The 12,946-nt window shown below is 42.7% G+C and overlaps 1 protein-coding gene across 5 annotated transcripts in view; it reads left to right on the forward strand.

Moving 5' to 3' along the window:
- The window catches only part of AQR (aquarius intron-binding spliceosomal factor), a 184,372-nt gene that overhangs the window by 130,684 nt on the left and 40,742 nt on the right, over positions 1-12,946 (forward strand). For all 5 annotated transcript variants that reach the window (XM_085869606.1, XM_085869603.1, XM_085869604.1 and 2 more), the window contains 4 exons: positions 5,718-5,927; positions 11,545-11,682; positions 12,060-12,131; positions 12,278-12,465. In XM_085869606.1, coding sequence (XP_085725732.1) covers positions 5,718-5,927; positions 11,545-11,682; positions 12,060-12,131; positions 12,278-12,465 — 608 coding nt within the window. The remainder of the gene's footprint in view (positions 1-5,717; positions 5,928-11,544; positions 11,683-12,059; positions 12,132-12,277; positions 12,466-12,946) is intronic.

Here is a 12,946-nt window from a genome sequence, read left to right on the forward strand (position 1 = left end):
TGACTTAATATTTTTGACGTGTCAAGTCCTGTTTTTGTCAGCTCTGCAATTATTAGGTCTGTCAATGTTTTTGCATCTCCAGCGTCGGCTGTAGCTATTGTGAGTAGACGCTCTGTTGCTTCATTGATGCCGATACAAAGCGAATGATGATTGATATGTTCTCACATTCAGTGGGGTCCCTCGTCCCATCTACCTTGATGGTAAACCACGATGTGCCTACTTCTTCCACGATGGCATCCGTCACAACATTACTCAATGTGCAGATGGGTTCATTCTGCATTTCCGGACGAGTATAGCTTGCGTTTCGTGGGATATGCTTTATTATTTCGCCTAGCTCGGTGTCTTTTTTGAGTGTGTAGTTTAAAAGCGAGAGGAAGAGCCCACTGTGCCCGTCTGACATATCTTCAAAATTATCAAGGCTCCCTCCAAACGGTATCTGATTTTTGGTGAGAAATCCCACAACATCTATAAGAGCAGACACATAGTACCAGTTTCTATTTAGCTGGTCAGCATTGAGGAGTGTGGAAATCTCCTTACCACAATTGATGCGCCTCTCATTCTCCTTCCACCTCAAAACACAAGTTAAATGTTCCTTTGAAGTTGCGTGTTTGTGAAACCCCGTCTTTCTCAACAGAATGTTTCCAATTCTGGTACCCTCACACTGTAAAAGTAGAGTCCACTGGGCCACGTGCGGTGTTAAACTGCCTACATGGATAGCAGAATGCTGCATCTGTCTGCACACTGTATTCCAGCCATTCATTAGTCTGGTACCACGAGGACACAAATGAGCGACTCTTGTTCTGCAACAGATGGCCAGGGTACTGCTGTGGAACAACTTGATTCGGTCTCTCACTTCCAAGATCATCGGGAAGCGGCTTGACAGTCACACCCGATCCCGAGGCCGCCGCCGAGCGTAGCAACTCGGTTGCCTGTGCTGGGGCTCCAGCCGCAGGGCTGATGTTGCTGGCTTGGCCAGGTTGGCCAGCTTCTGTCGGTATTTCATCGACATGATCGTCTTTTCCTCCTCCTCCTCCAACTCCTCCCACAACATGTCTTTCATCATCTTCTTCATTTTCGTCGGTTGCATTTTTTCCTTTTCTGAGCCATTTTCGTATTTCCATCATCCATGTCTTTTTTTCCTGCTGCAAGCTCGTGCTCTGTGATTCGTCCCTCGTGACTCGCGTCACTAATCTTGCGACTCGCCAGATTTGACGGTTGACGGTTTTATTTATTAAATGATGCATGCATCAAAAACAGGTTTTATCTGCATAATTTCAAATGTAAAGGCCCGGTCACACCTTGACGTTTTAGCCAGCGATGGCAACGTATTAAAATGTATCTAAAACGCTGGCTTACGTTGAACTTTTGATGTTTTTTTTTTTAAAGATTCGGACGTATTCATAGCGACTTGGTCTTATGTATAACGCATTGGTAACGGACACAGAACGTTTCGTTGTGTTATAGATAACTTATACCAACGAATGCTGAGCCTGTTGTCGGCCTACACAACCGATGCCCAACGATAGTCTAACTTAGGCATAGCGCGTTGCACGCATCGCCGACGATGTCGTGACGTAGCCTATTAAAAGGCTGACGCACAACGATTCGAATCATAACTGCCGTAGAAATGGAAGTGTCAACATCGCGGTCACACCTTGGCGATCTTGCCAGCGTATGCCGACCGAAGAAAAATGTGTCTAAAACGTTGGGGCACGTCAAATACGGTATGAGTAAGTTTGGTATACGTGAGTACAACGCTAAAGTACGCTATCATACGTCGTAGTAAGTAGAGTACGTCAAGAAATTTTAAACATGTTCAAAATTTTACGACGTACTCGGCGTATGACACACGTTCCGCATGCGATGGGGATAAGTTTTACACACGATATGTGGACGCTTACACACGTCCACAAAGGCTACTTATAAGCTACTCATAAGTCGAAACACGTCGTGGTAATGTCTTTTTTACACGAAACTTATTTCTAACTTATGTTTGACGTGCTTTGAACCAATTCTTTACGTAGTCCCAACACACATCGACGTATGTAGACGTATTCCAATGACGTCTTCCAGTCGACAAAAAAAAATAAATGAACGTGTTTCTAGCTTACAACTGCCATATAAAGACGTGTTCCCAGTGGTTTTGGGAATTGGTATTTAAAAACGCTGCTCATAAAAGGGGAACCCAACAGTGTTTTCGAGTCCTTTTTGAGTCGATGTCCATGTCAGCATCAGTATCAGTATCAGTATTAGTATTAGTAGTAGTTTGTTCATGTTGGCAGTAGTACGTGAGTGTGAGGGGGAGGGTGTGGGTTATGATGGATCGTCCTTGCGTTTAACGATTTAACGATTTAAATGATAAACTCAACGATTTAAATGGCTGCATCTCCACTATTGAAAGTAGACGCTTGCGCTCAACAATTGGATTTTTTTTATACTCAACGACTTTTAAACGGTACCACTCAGGTATTTTCATTGTTTACAATGAACGATTTAAATTGCTGTCACTCGCCTTTGTTTTTTGACGCTGGCGCTCGGAAATTTTAATCGTTTCTATTGAACGTGCTAAATCGCTCAAACCCCACTATTGAAAGTAGACGCTTGCGCTCAACAATTCGATTTTTTTTACACTCAACGACTTTTAAACGGTACCACTCAACTATTTTCATTGTTTACAATGAACGATTTAAATTGCTGTCACTCGCCTTTGTTTTTTGACGCTGGGGTTTGGAAATTTGAAGCGTTTCTTCTGAACGTGTTAAAACGCTCAAACTCGACTATTTTAATAGACGCTGCCGATGGACAATTGGAATCATAGCCAAACTAGACATCGAAGTGTGAACATCCTCGTCATGCCGAAGAAAAGTTTGAAGAATGCTGCAAATAAGTGTCCTGGCCGTGGCCGTGGCCGTGGACGCTGACGCAAGGACGATCCATTATACCGACGTCTTTCAGCCTATGAGTAACTTAAAAGTAACGTCTGTCGATGTGTGGCAACGATCGCGTAATGTTAATCATAGGTTAGAAATAAGTTTCGGGTACGCTAAACATTACCTCGGCATGTCTCAACTTATGATTGACTTACAAGTAGCATGTGTTGACGTCTCTCAACGATCGCAGACCGTGCATACAACTTGTGGCCAGCGTAGCGGAACGTGTGAGTCATACGCCGGCATACGTCGTGAAATTTCAAGCATGAAAAAATTTGAGGACAACCAAAAAGTACAATGTTTAAAGCCAACGTACAACGACGTATGGCAGTGTTTTTCAGCGTGCTCTCAATGTTATCAAAACTTACCCATAACGTATTCAACGTGTGCCAGCGTTTTAGAAAAAAAATTCAAAAATCGGCATACGTTGGCTAAAACGTCAAGGTGTGACCGGGCCTTAAGCACGATTGCAAACACACATATTTTTAATCTTTATTATAAAATTACTTTTGTAAGATGGAGGGTTGACGGGTTGTGAAGGTCACGTGGTGCACGTGCACTTCATCTTTAATAATATAAATCTATGTCTTTTCCTTAATCATATTATGACTATATTACATTTATACCTAACTTACAACCAATCAGGTAACCTGCTCAATAGGATCTCCATATCGAATACGCTGATTGGCTATTCCTTAAAACTAAATGATCCACGATATATATATATATATATATATATATATATATATATATATATATATATATATATATATATATATATATATATATATATATATATATATATATATATATATATATATATATATATATATATATATATATATATATATATATATATATATGACCACCCACAACATCGACATTCGACACGAGGTCTTGGCTGCTGGCGTTGGTGCTTGCGTTATTATCTTTTATCTTGTGGTCTTGGACTGTATTGTCTTGCCAATTGCTTTTGGAGATGCGCTGGGAAGCGCACACTTACCTTATTATTCACCATGTTGAACATCTGGAATAAGGGTTTTAGTTCACACAGGTGAACTCTTAAACAGCAAGTTCACAGTGGGCGCTCATCCTTAAACACTAAGTTGTTCACAGGGTGCAACAGGGCATAAATGGGTGGCGTACAAGTGGGGGGGCACCAGATGCGCCATGGGGGGCATTGCACCCAAATGCACCCCCTTGCGACGGGCCTGCTGTGAAAGACGGAATCTAAAACAAAAATCCTGAAAATCACATTGTATGATTTTTAAATAATTAATTTGCATTTTGTTGCATGAAATAAGTATTTGATCACCTACCAACCAGTAAGAATTCCGGCTCTCACAGACCTGTTAGTTTCGTCTTTAAGAAGCCCTCCCATTCTCCACTCATTACCTGTATTAACTGCACCTGTTTGAACTTGTTATCTGCATAAAAGACAGCTGTCCACACTCAATCAATCAGACTCAAACCTCTCCACAATGGGCAAGACCAGAGAGCTGTCTAAGGACATCAGGGACAAAATTGTAGACTTGCACAAGGCTGGGATGGGCTACAGGACAATAGGCAAGCAGCTTGGTGAGAAGGCAACAACTGTTGGTGCAATTATTAGAAAATGGAAGAAGTTCAAGATAACAGTCAATCTCCCTTGGTCTGGGGCTCCATGCAAGATCTTACCTCGTGGAGCCTCAATGATCATGAGAAAGGTGAGGGATCAGCCCAGAACTACACGGCAGGACCTGGTCAATGACCTGAAGAGAGCTGCGACCACAGTATCAAAGAAAACCAAAAGTAACACACTACACCGTCATGGATTAAAATCCTGCAACGCACGCAAGGTCCCTCTGCTCAAGCCAGCGCATGTCCAGGCCCATCTGAAGTTTGCCAATGACCATCTGGATGATCCAGAGGAGGAATGGGAGAAGGTCATGTGGTCTGATGAGACCAAAATTGTGCTTTTTGGTTTAAACTCCACTCGCTGTGTTTGGAGGAAGAAGAAGGATGAGTACAACCCCAAGAACACTCTCCCAACCGTGAAGCATGGAGGTGGAAACATCATTCTTTGGGGATGCTTTTCTGCAAAGGGGACAGGACGACTGCACCGTATTGAGGGGAGGATGGATGGGGCCATGTATCGCGAGATCTTGGCCAACAACCTCCTTCCCTCAACAAGAGCATTGAAGATGGGGCGTGGCTGGGTCTTCCAGCATGACAACGACCCGAAACACATAGCCAGGGCAACTAAGGAGTGGCTCCGTAAGAAGCATCTCAAGGTCCTGGAGTGGCCTAGCCAGTCTCCAGACCTGAACCCAATAGAAAATCATTGGAGGGAGCTGAAAGTCTGTTGCCCAGCGACAGCCAAGAAACCTGAAGGATCTGGAGAAGATCTGTATGGAGGAATAGGCCAAAATCCCTGCTCTAGTCTGTGCAAACCTGGTTAAGAACTACAGGAAACGTTTGATCTCTGTAATTGCAAACAAAGGTTTCTGTACCAAATATTAAGTTCTGTTTTTCTGATGTATCAAATACTTATTTCATGCAATAAAATGCATATTAATTATTTTAAAATCATACCATGTGATTTTCAGGATTTTTGTTTAAGAATCAGTCTTTCACAGTTGAAGTGTACCTATGATAAAAATTACAGACCTCTCCAGTGCTTTGTAAGTGGGAAAAATTCTCCATCTCATCATTTTGTGTTAACCCAGCTCCTGTGGTGAAAGTGATGATGATAAATAGCAGTGGTGGTGAATGATTTATCATTTCATGTGTGTACGTCATGTCCAGGTGATGTCTCGTTGGGAAGAGTACATGAGCAAGGTGCGTGCACGCCCCAATGAACCGGGGGATGCCAAGAAAGTCGCCGAGCTTTTCCCTTTTGAGCGATATTTCGCAAATGCACCACAGCCACTCTTCCACGGCCGCTCGTATGAGGAGGACATGGACATCGCTGAAGGATGCTTCCGACACCTTCGTAAAATATTCACACAGTTGGAGGTGCGAATGTCAGATACAGGATAATTTGGAAGAGGTATAATTCAGGATGTGTATGAAGGATGCATGTGTTAAGCTCAAAGTTGTGGCATGGGTATGTTGTGATGTTGTACTTGTGGGAGATGTTCAGAGCCTAAGGCTCACTTTTCCCAGTCCAGTGGAGTTGACTTCCTATGTATGTCTCCTGCTCTTCCCTTCCCAATCCTTCAGGATTGATCCCCACCGTCATCACCTCATGGTGTCTGCCATATGCACTGCTAAGCTTTTCGACACGAGCTGACCACATACCCCTTTTCCTGCCTGCCACTTCTTTATGCATACTGTGTTGCATATGTGCTTTCAGTCTGTTGACCTGCTGTCTTCTGGCCTTGTATCACTTTCATGAGCCTCGACTTTTGTCGAAAAAAAATATTATTTGATAATTATGGAAAAAAGAAAGAATTTTTACCAAACATCCAATATATAAAGCGCAATTCGTGTTTGCTTGTTTGTTTATATGCACTGCCTTCATAAAGTATTCACACCCCTTGACTTTTGTCACAGTTTGCCGTGTTACAGCCTGAATTTAAAATGGATTAAATTTAAATTTTTTGGTCACCAATCTACACAAAATACCCCAAAATGATAAAAGGAAATCATGTTTTACGAAAATTTTCAGATAAATTAAAAATGAAAAGCTGAAATGTCTTGCGTAAGTATTCAACCCCCTGAGTCATTTTGTAGAAGCGCCTTTGGCAGAGATTACAGCTTTGTGTCTTCTTGGATATGTCAGTATCAGCTTTGCACATCTGGATCTGGGGATTTTCTCCAATTCTTCCATGCAGATTTGCTCAAGCTCTGTCAAGTTGGATTGGGAGTGTCGGTAAACAGCAATCTTCAAGTCTTTCCACAGATTATCAATGGGATTCAAGTCTGGGCTTTGGCTGGGTCACTCAAGGACTTTCACGTTCTTGTTATGAAGCCATTACAGCTTTGGTTGTGTGCTTGGGGTCATTGTCCTGATGGAACGTAAATCTTCGCCACAGTCTAAGGTCTCTTGCACTCTGAAACAGGTTATCCTCAAGGATTTGCCTGTATTTTGCTCCATTCATTGTTCTCTCTGTCCTTACAAGTCTCCCAGTCCCTGCCGCTGAAAAGCATCCCCATGGAATGATGCTGCAACCACCATGCTTCATGGTAAGGATGGTGTGTTAGATAGGTGATGAGCTGTGTTCGGTTTCCACCAGACGTAGCGCTTTGCTTTCAGGCTAAAGAGTTCACTTTTCTTCTCAACAGACCACAGAATCTTTTGCGTCATGCTGTCAGTCTTTCATGTGCCTTTTTCTCAAGAGTGGCTTCCATCTGGCCACTCTCCCATAATGCCGAGATTTGTGGTGTTGCAGAGATTGTTGTCCTTCTGGCAAGTTATACCATCTCAGCCAAGGAACTCTGTAGTTCTGTCAGAGCGGTCATTCAGTTCTTGGTCACCTCCCTGACGAAGGTCCTTGTTGCTCAGTTTGGTCAGACAGCTATCTCTAAGAAGAGTCTGGGTAGTTCCATATTCTTTCCATTTCCTAATGATGGACTTCACTGTGCTCTTGGGAACTTTCAACACTCTAGAAATTGTTTTATGCCCTTCCCTAGATCGATGCCTCTTCACAATTCTATCTTGGAGTTCCATGGACTTCCTTGGACTTCATGGACACATGAATTGACTACAATTTATAATTGGGGACACAGCCCCCTTCATGGATTGCGCTCTGACATACACTGTCATGCCCTCTGGAGGATTCTTGGTCTTTGTGGGGTGCCACCAAAACTGATCAATCTGATATCTGAAGTATACTCTGGTACTGAGAGTGCTGTGAGAGGTGGTGATTCAATCTCTGACCTTGATTTCGCATTCGATGCAGTCATCTTTGTGGAGGCTCTGGATATGCTTTTGGAGGCGTTCGAGGTGCTGAATGAGGAGTCGGAGCCGCTGGGATTACAGGTTTCCTGGGTCAAAACTAAGATCCAGGCTTTCAATGACATCTTTGATGCTGCTATCTTGCCTGTACCTCTTTGTGGCGAGGATGTTGAGGTTACGGAGAGATTCGCTTACCTTGGCAGTGATATTCATGTCTCTGCTGGCTGTGAGCCAGAGGTCACTAGATGTCTGGGTTGTGCCTGGTGAGTCATGGATTCACTGGATCATGGGATGTGGTGCTGTAGGTTACCTGTGCGGGAGGACGCAAGTCCTCAGGTCCTTGGTGCATCCAGTCTTGCTCTACGGATGTGAGACGAGGGATGTAGAAAGACTTAATTCCGTTGGTACCAGGTCTCTTCAGAGAATCCTCGGCTATCACTGGTCAGACTTTTTGTCCAATGAGCGGTTCCTGAAAGACTCAAATGAGATTTGTTACCTGCATAGTCCATGAGCGTCAGCTGCAAATGTGTAGACATGTGGCTCATTTTCCTGATGCTGATACTGCTCACCAGATTGTCTCAGCGAGGAGCCTCATGAGTGGAGGAGGCCAATGGGCCGATCATGTGCCTCATGGTTGCAGCAGGTTGATCAGAATCTCAAGGAGATGGAGATAGGCCAGGCATCTGCCTGGGGGATGGCTAGGCGGTGTCCCCTGGAGTACTGGCGGAAAGTCGACGCAGCAACGTGCTCCTCCGGCACATGCTGCCATACCTGACCTGATGCACTGTCAACTGTGGGACCTTATATAGAAAGGTGTATTTCTTTCTAAGTAATGTTCAATCAATTAAATTGGTCACAGGTAGATTCCATTAAAGTTGTAGAGACATCTCAAGGATGATCAAAGGAAATTGGATGCACTTGAGCTCAATTTGGACTGTCATAGCAAAGGGTTTTGAATACTTATTGACTCGACGTTTCAGCTTTTCATTTTCAATTAATTTGTAAAAATATTTTAAAACATGTTTTCACTATGTTATTATGGGGTATTTTGTGTAGATCGGTGACAAAAAATTTATATTTAACCCATTTTAAATTCAGTCCGTAACAACAAAATGTGACAAAGGTCGAGGAGTGTGAATACCTTCTGAAGCACTTTGCTTCAAAAAAAAAATAAAAAAAACTACTGAAAATCCAGCCAAATTTTGCATGTTGCCTGAGGTATGGTTTCTGTTGGAGTCGCATATCTGGCGGAGGGGGTTCAGGGTGGGAGAGAAGACCCCAATTATCTCTATGTAAATGTGTATTGTATCGCACCACCTGGTGGTATCTGGTATTTCAAATCACCATCTTACATAAACAAAGTTTAAACATCTTGATAATATACATTATGGTCATGTTGAAATCTGAATGAAAATAATTCAAAATGTTTCATTTCACTCATTTTCACTGGAGGTTCAAACTAAAGCATCCAACTCTGAGCTTCGCAGCAAAGTGGAAGTGATTTCTGCTCATGTCATATGTAAGCAACAAGGATGGTCGATGAAGGTGATATTAGCTGACTTCCAAGCAGATGGCAGACGACCTCAAGCAAATGATGGAATGAATAGAGCAGAATGTTTGTGAAGCACGACACATTGTCTTTTGATTGAATCTGTCGGCAAAGTGATGGGGACTCTTGCTAGCTCAAATGAGCAGAGATCTGTGAACAGAGCTCCTCCATAATCAGTGTTGGACAGGCCAAACCTACCTGCTTTTTTTGGCCACTGAAGCCCGCAGATCATTCATTTCTTTGACACTCTACGAAGATAAAGGTTTATCTATGCGAGTCAATTCAAGTCGTGGAAAGGGAAAGAATGGTTAGCAACATGACTTCAAACATTTTAAGTCTGTGGGGCAAATGCAAGGGTTATCTTTTACTCGCCAAAGTACCTGGCGTGAAATTCAGTGCAATATGTATATAAATATTTCCTGGATGACAAATTGGGGAATGTTGGCCTTGTGGTTTTGTATGAATTATTATCAATGTTGGGAATTGCAAAATGCGCTTGGACTTGCATCAAAATTCTTCACAGTCGAAGCATGCCCAACATGCTGCCCTGGTTGCTGCTTGTCTTGCACGTTCATCCTCAAGCCGAGCCTGTGTCTTCTCTTTATTCTCAGCTGACCTGTATACTGCCATTCTCTTGCATCTGATTTGTTTCTGCCGATTTGGGGTCTTTTTGGTGGCATTTGGCAGTATTTATAACGCAAGTAAGGGAGGTGAAGATATTTCTTAACAGAAGTGTTCCCTTGGGAGTTCCAAAAGTGCTCCGGCGGGCATCTTACGTGCCGATCTTCGTGACGCAGTGGATTAAAATTTTAAAAGTAACAGACGGATTGTCCTGAGATGGGGCGGATTAGAGGTAGGGGAGAAATGTACCAAGAAATTAGAGGTAGGGGAAAAATGTATTTCCTTGGTACATTTCTCACCTGTCTCAAATCCACCCCATCTCAGGACAATCCATCTGTTACTTTTTCGTGATTAGCTTGCATATGTAATGTGACCTCAATACAGATCTTCAGTTCTTCACAATACATAATATTACTCGATCGCGGCAGTGTGTAAGCAACATACTTGCTCGAGGCCTGAATACAAAGATGTTAAAATAAACCTGTGTAAAACAATTTTTTAATAACAGGTGCACATGTAAGTACTGTTGTGATTAAATTTGTGTTGTCGACATCAATTCACTGCAACCTCAACATACGATCTTCACACTTATTACCCAATCGCTTCTGGGAAACATATGCAGGCAGTGTATAAGCACAAGACTCGATCGAGTATAAGCACAATAATTTTCTGATTTTTTTATTTTTCAACTCTTGTTTTTTTCTTTCCCAAACATGGCCCTCGACATTGCTGTGGATGAAAGAGGAGGCCATGCAACGTTTGGTTGTACTGGTTCTTGCAGGGTGCGAATGCATAAACGAACAAAGAAACTTTCTTTTCCAATAAGATAAACAAGAATGCATAGGCATAACCGACGAAATAATCAAGTCTGGCACCGGATGGTCTCATGGTCTCATGTCTAATGTTTCAACCACTGGATGGTCTTAACTTGGTGGGAGGCATGACATGCCAGATATTTTCTCGCCCACCAGGAAGAGGGCTCTTAGGAGTGCAGGTGACTGTCTGCAACACGACGTGACCCACCATCTTTTCATGACCTGGTAAAGACACCTGCAGCCACTTCCCCAGTGCCTTTCTCCTGGGAAAGATGGGAGGGGTTGGGATGGTGGCTTGGGTGCGCTACGTATCACATGGCTCCAGGTGGAAAAGAAATTAAAATATCGTAACATGGCTACTGCATTGAGGATACAATTAAAGGGACTGCACCATGTTTGGCAGGGCCAACATTTCAGTCCAGATCAGACAAGGCTAAGCAAAATCTAATTTAGGTGTCATAAGCTTGTCACACAGTTTTGGTGTCACCGGGCCAACAAGTTGGCTGGCCAATGGGTCAGTTGGACACATTTTTTTTTGCTATTTTGAAAAATGCCTGATGGTTTTTAATAAATTGTTGCATGGCCTTCATGCCAAGGGAAAATGGCCTGTATCACCAAAGGGATGCTTCAAGGTGTTTGCCTTTTTGCCTGCTCCACATTAATCAGAACTTCAATGGAAAGGAAATGGTACTTAGTGAGGCCGTTTGAGATGAGAAAGTTCACGAGCTCGTTTTATTCTCTGTGCAGGAGTTCCGTGCTTTCGAGCTGCTGCGGAGTGGGCTCGATCGCTCAAAGTACCTGCTGATCAAGGAGGCGAAGATAATTGCCATGACCTGCACACATGCTGCACTGAAACGACATGACCTTGTGCAGCTGGGGTTCAAGGTAACACCAAATCGAAATGTTAATCAGCTTATTATACCAACTCTAAGTTGGTCGCACATGTCACGTATCACTCTATACTATGAATTAATCTTCACTTAATTATCGCATCATTTGCAATAATGGATGATAACATTATTGTTTCTACTAATTGTAATAAATATTGTTTGTTTTTCACGAATCACTTTTAAAATGAAATAATTTTTAACGTTGGTGATAGTATTTTTGTTTTTTTCTATAATGTTTATCTCACCCTTCTTTATCCTCTCAGTTAATTGCACTCTTTTCATCATTGGGAGATTTCCCATTTTGGCTCATTAATTGCACTCACTCATAGCAGAATCGTAAAAGCCCCCTCCTCCTTTTTTCATGGTTTTCAGTATGACAACATACTGATGGAAGAGGCAGCGCAGATCTTAGAAATCGAAACTTTCATCCCACTGCTGCTGCAGGTAATGCTGGGGGAGAGGTGGGGCAGATATCTAAAATGTCGTGTTGAATTCATGACTCAAACCAAAAATTTAATTTAAAGTTGCAACACTCTATGGTAGCAGCCATGTTCTTGAGAGCCTTGGCATGTGTTTATGCACCTCCCCAGAATCCGGAGGATGGGTTCAGCCGTCTGAAGCGCTGGATCATGATTGGCGACCACCACCAGCTGCCACCTGTTATCAAGAACATGGCCTTCCAAAAATACTCAAACATGGAACAGTCTTTGTTCACGCGCTTTGTCCGTTTGGGGGTGCCCACTGTGGACTTGGACGCTCAGGGACGTGCCCGTGCAAGGTACCCATACACACTGGCAAGCATCTTGACCTCATTAAAAAGTGCTTTGATTGGATTTCAAAATGCTACCATTACAACTTTGTCCAAACCTCAATATTTCTGTGAAATGGAAGTTTTGGACTGCTCGGTTCTGTCTACGTATTACATTTTAAGTGGCAAGACTCTTTCCTCCACTTACTTCCTCACACGTTTCTCTTCTTTTCTCTCTCCTTATTCTCCAAACTTCTTCCTCTGATTTTCTTTATTCTCCTCCCCCCCCTTCCCTTTTTACACTTTTATTTTTATTGAATCCCTCCTTCCCCACCCCTACTTCTGCATATGCAATGTAAGTATTCTCCTTTCTACTCATAATTTAGAGGTATGAGCACCAGAACCATAAGGTGTTGAAATATCTAAACAAGTGTTTCCGAATACATGTATTTTGAAATTGCATCTTTTGCAATATTTTATTGATGTTCTCTCCTGGTTATTTCATTTACCT

This window comes from Eptatretus burgeri, chromosome 2 (genome assembly GCF_056783735.1).
Source record: "Eptatretus burgeri isolate ZD-2024b chromosome 2, Ebu_testis_v1, whole genome shotgun sequence".
NCBI classification, from domain to species: domain Eukaryota; kingdom Metazoa; phylum Chordata; class Myxini; order Myxiniformes; family Myxinidae; genus Eptatretus; species Eptatretus burgeri.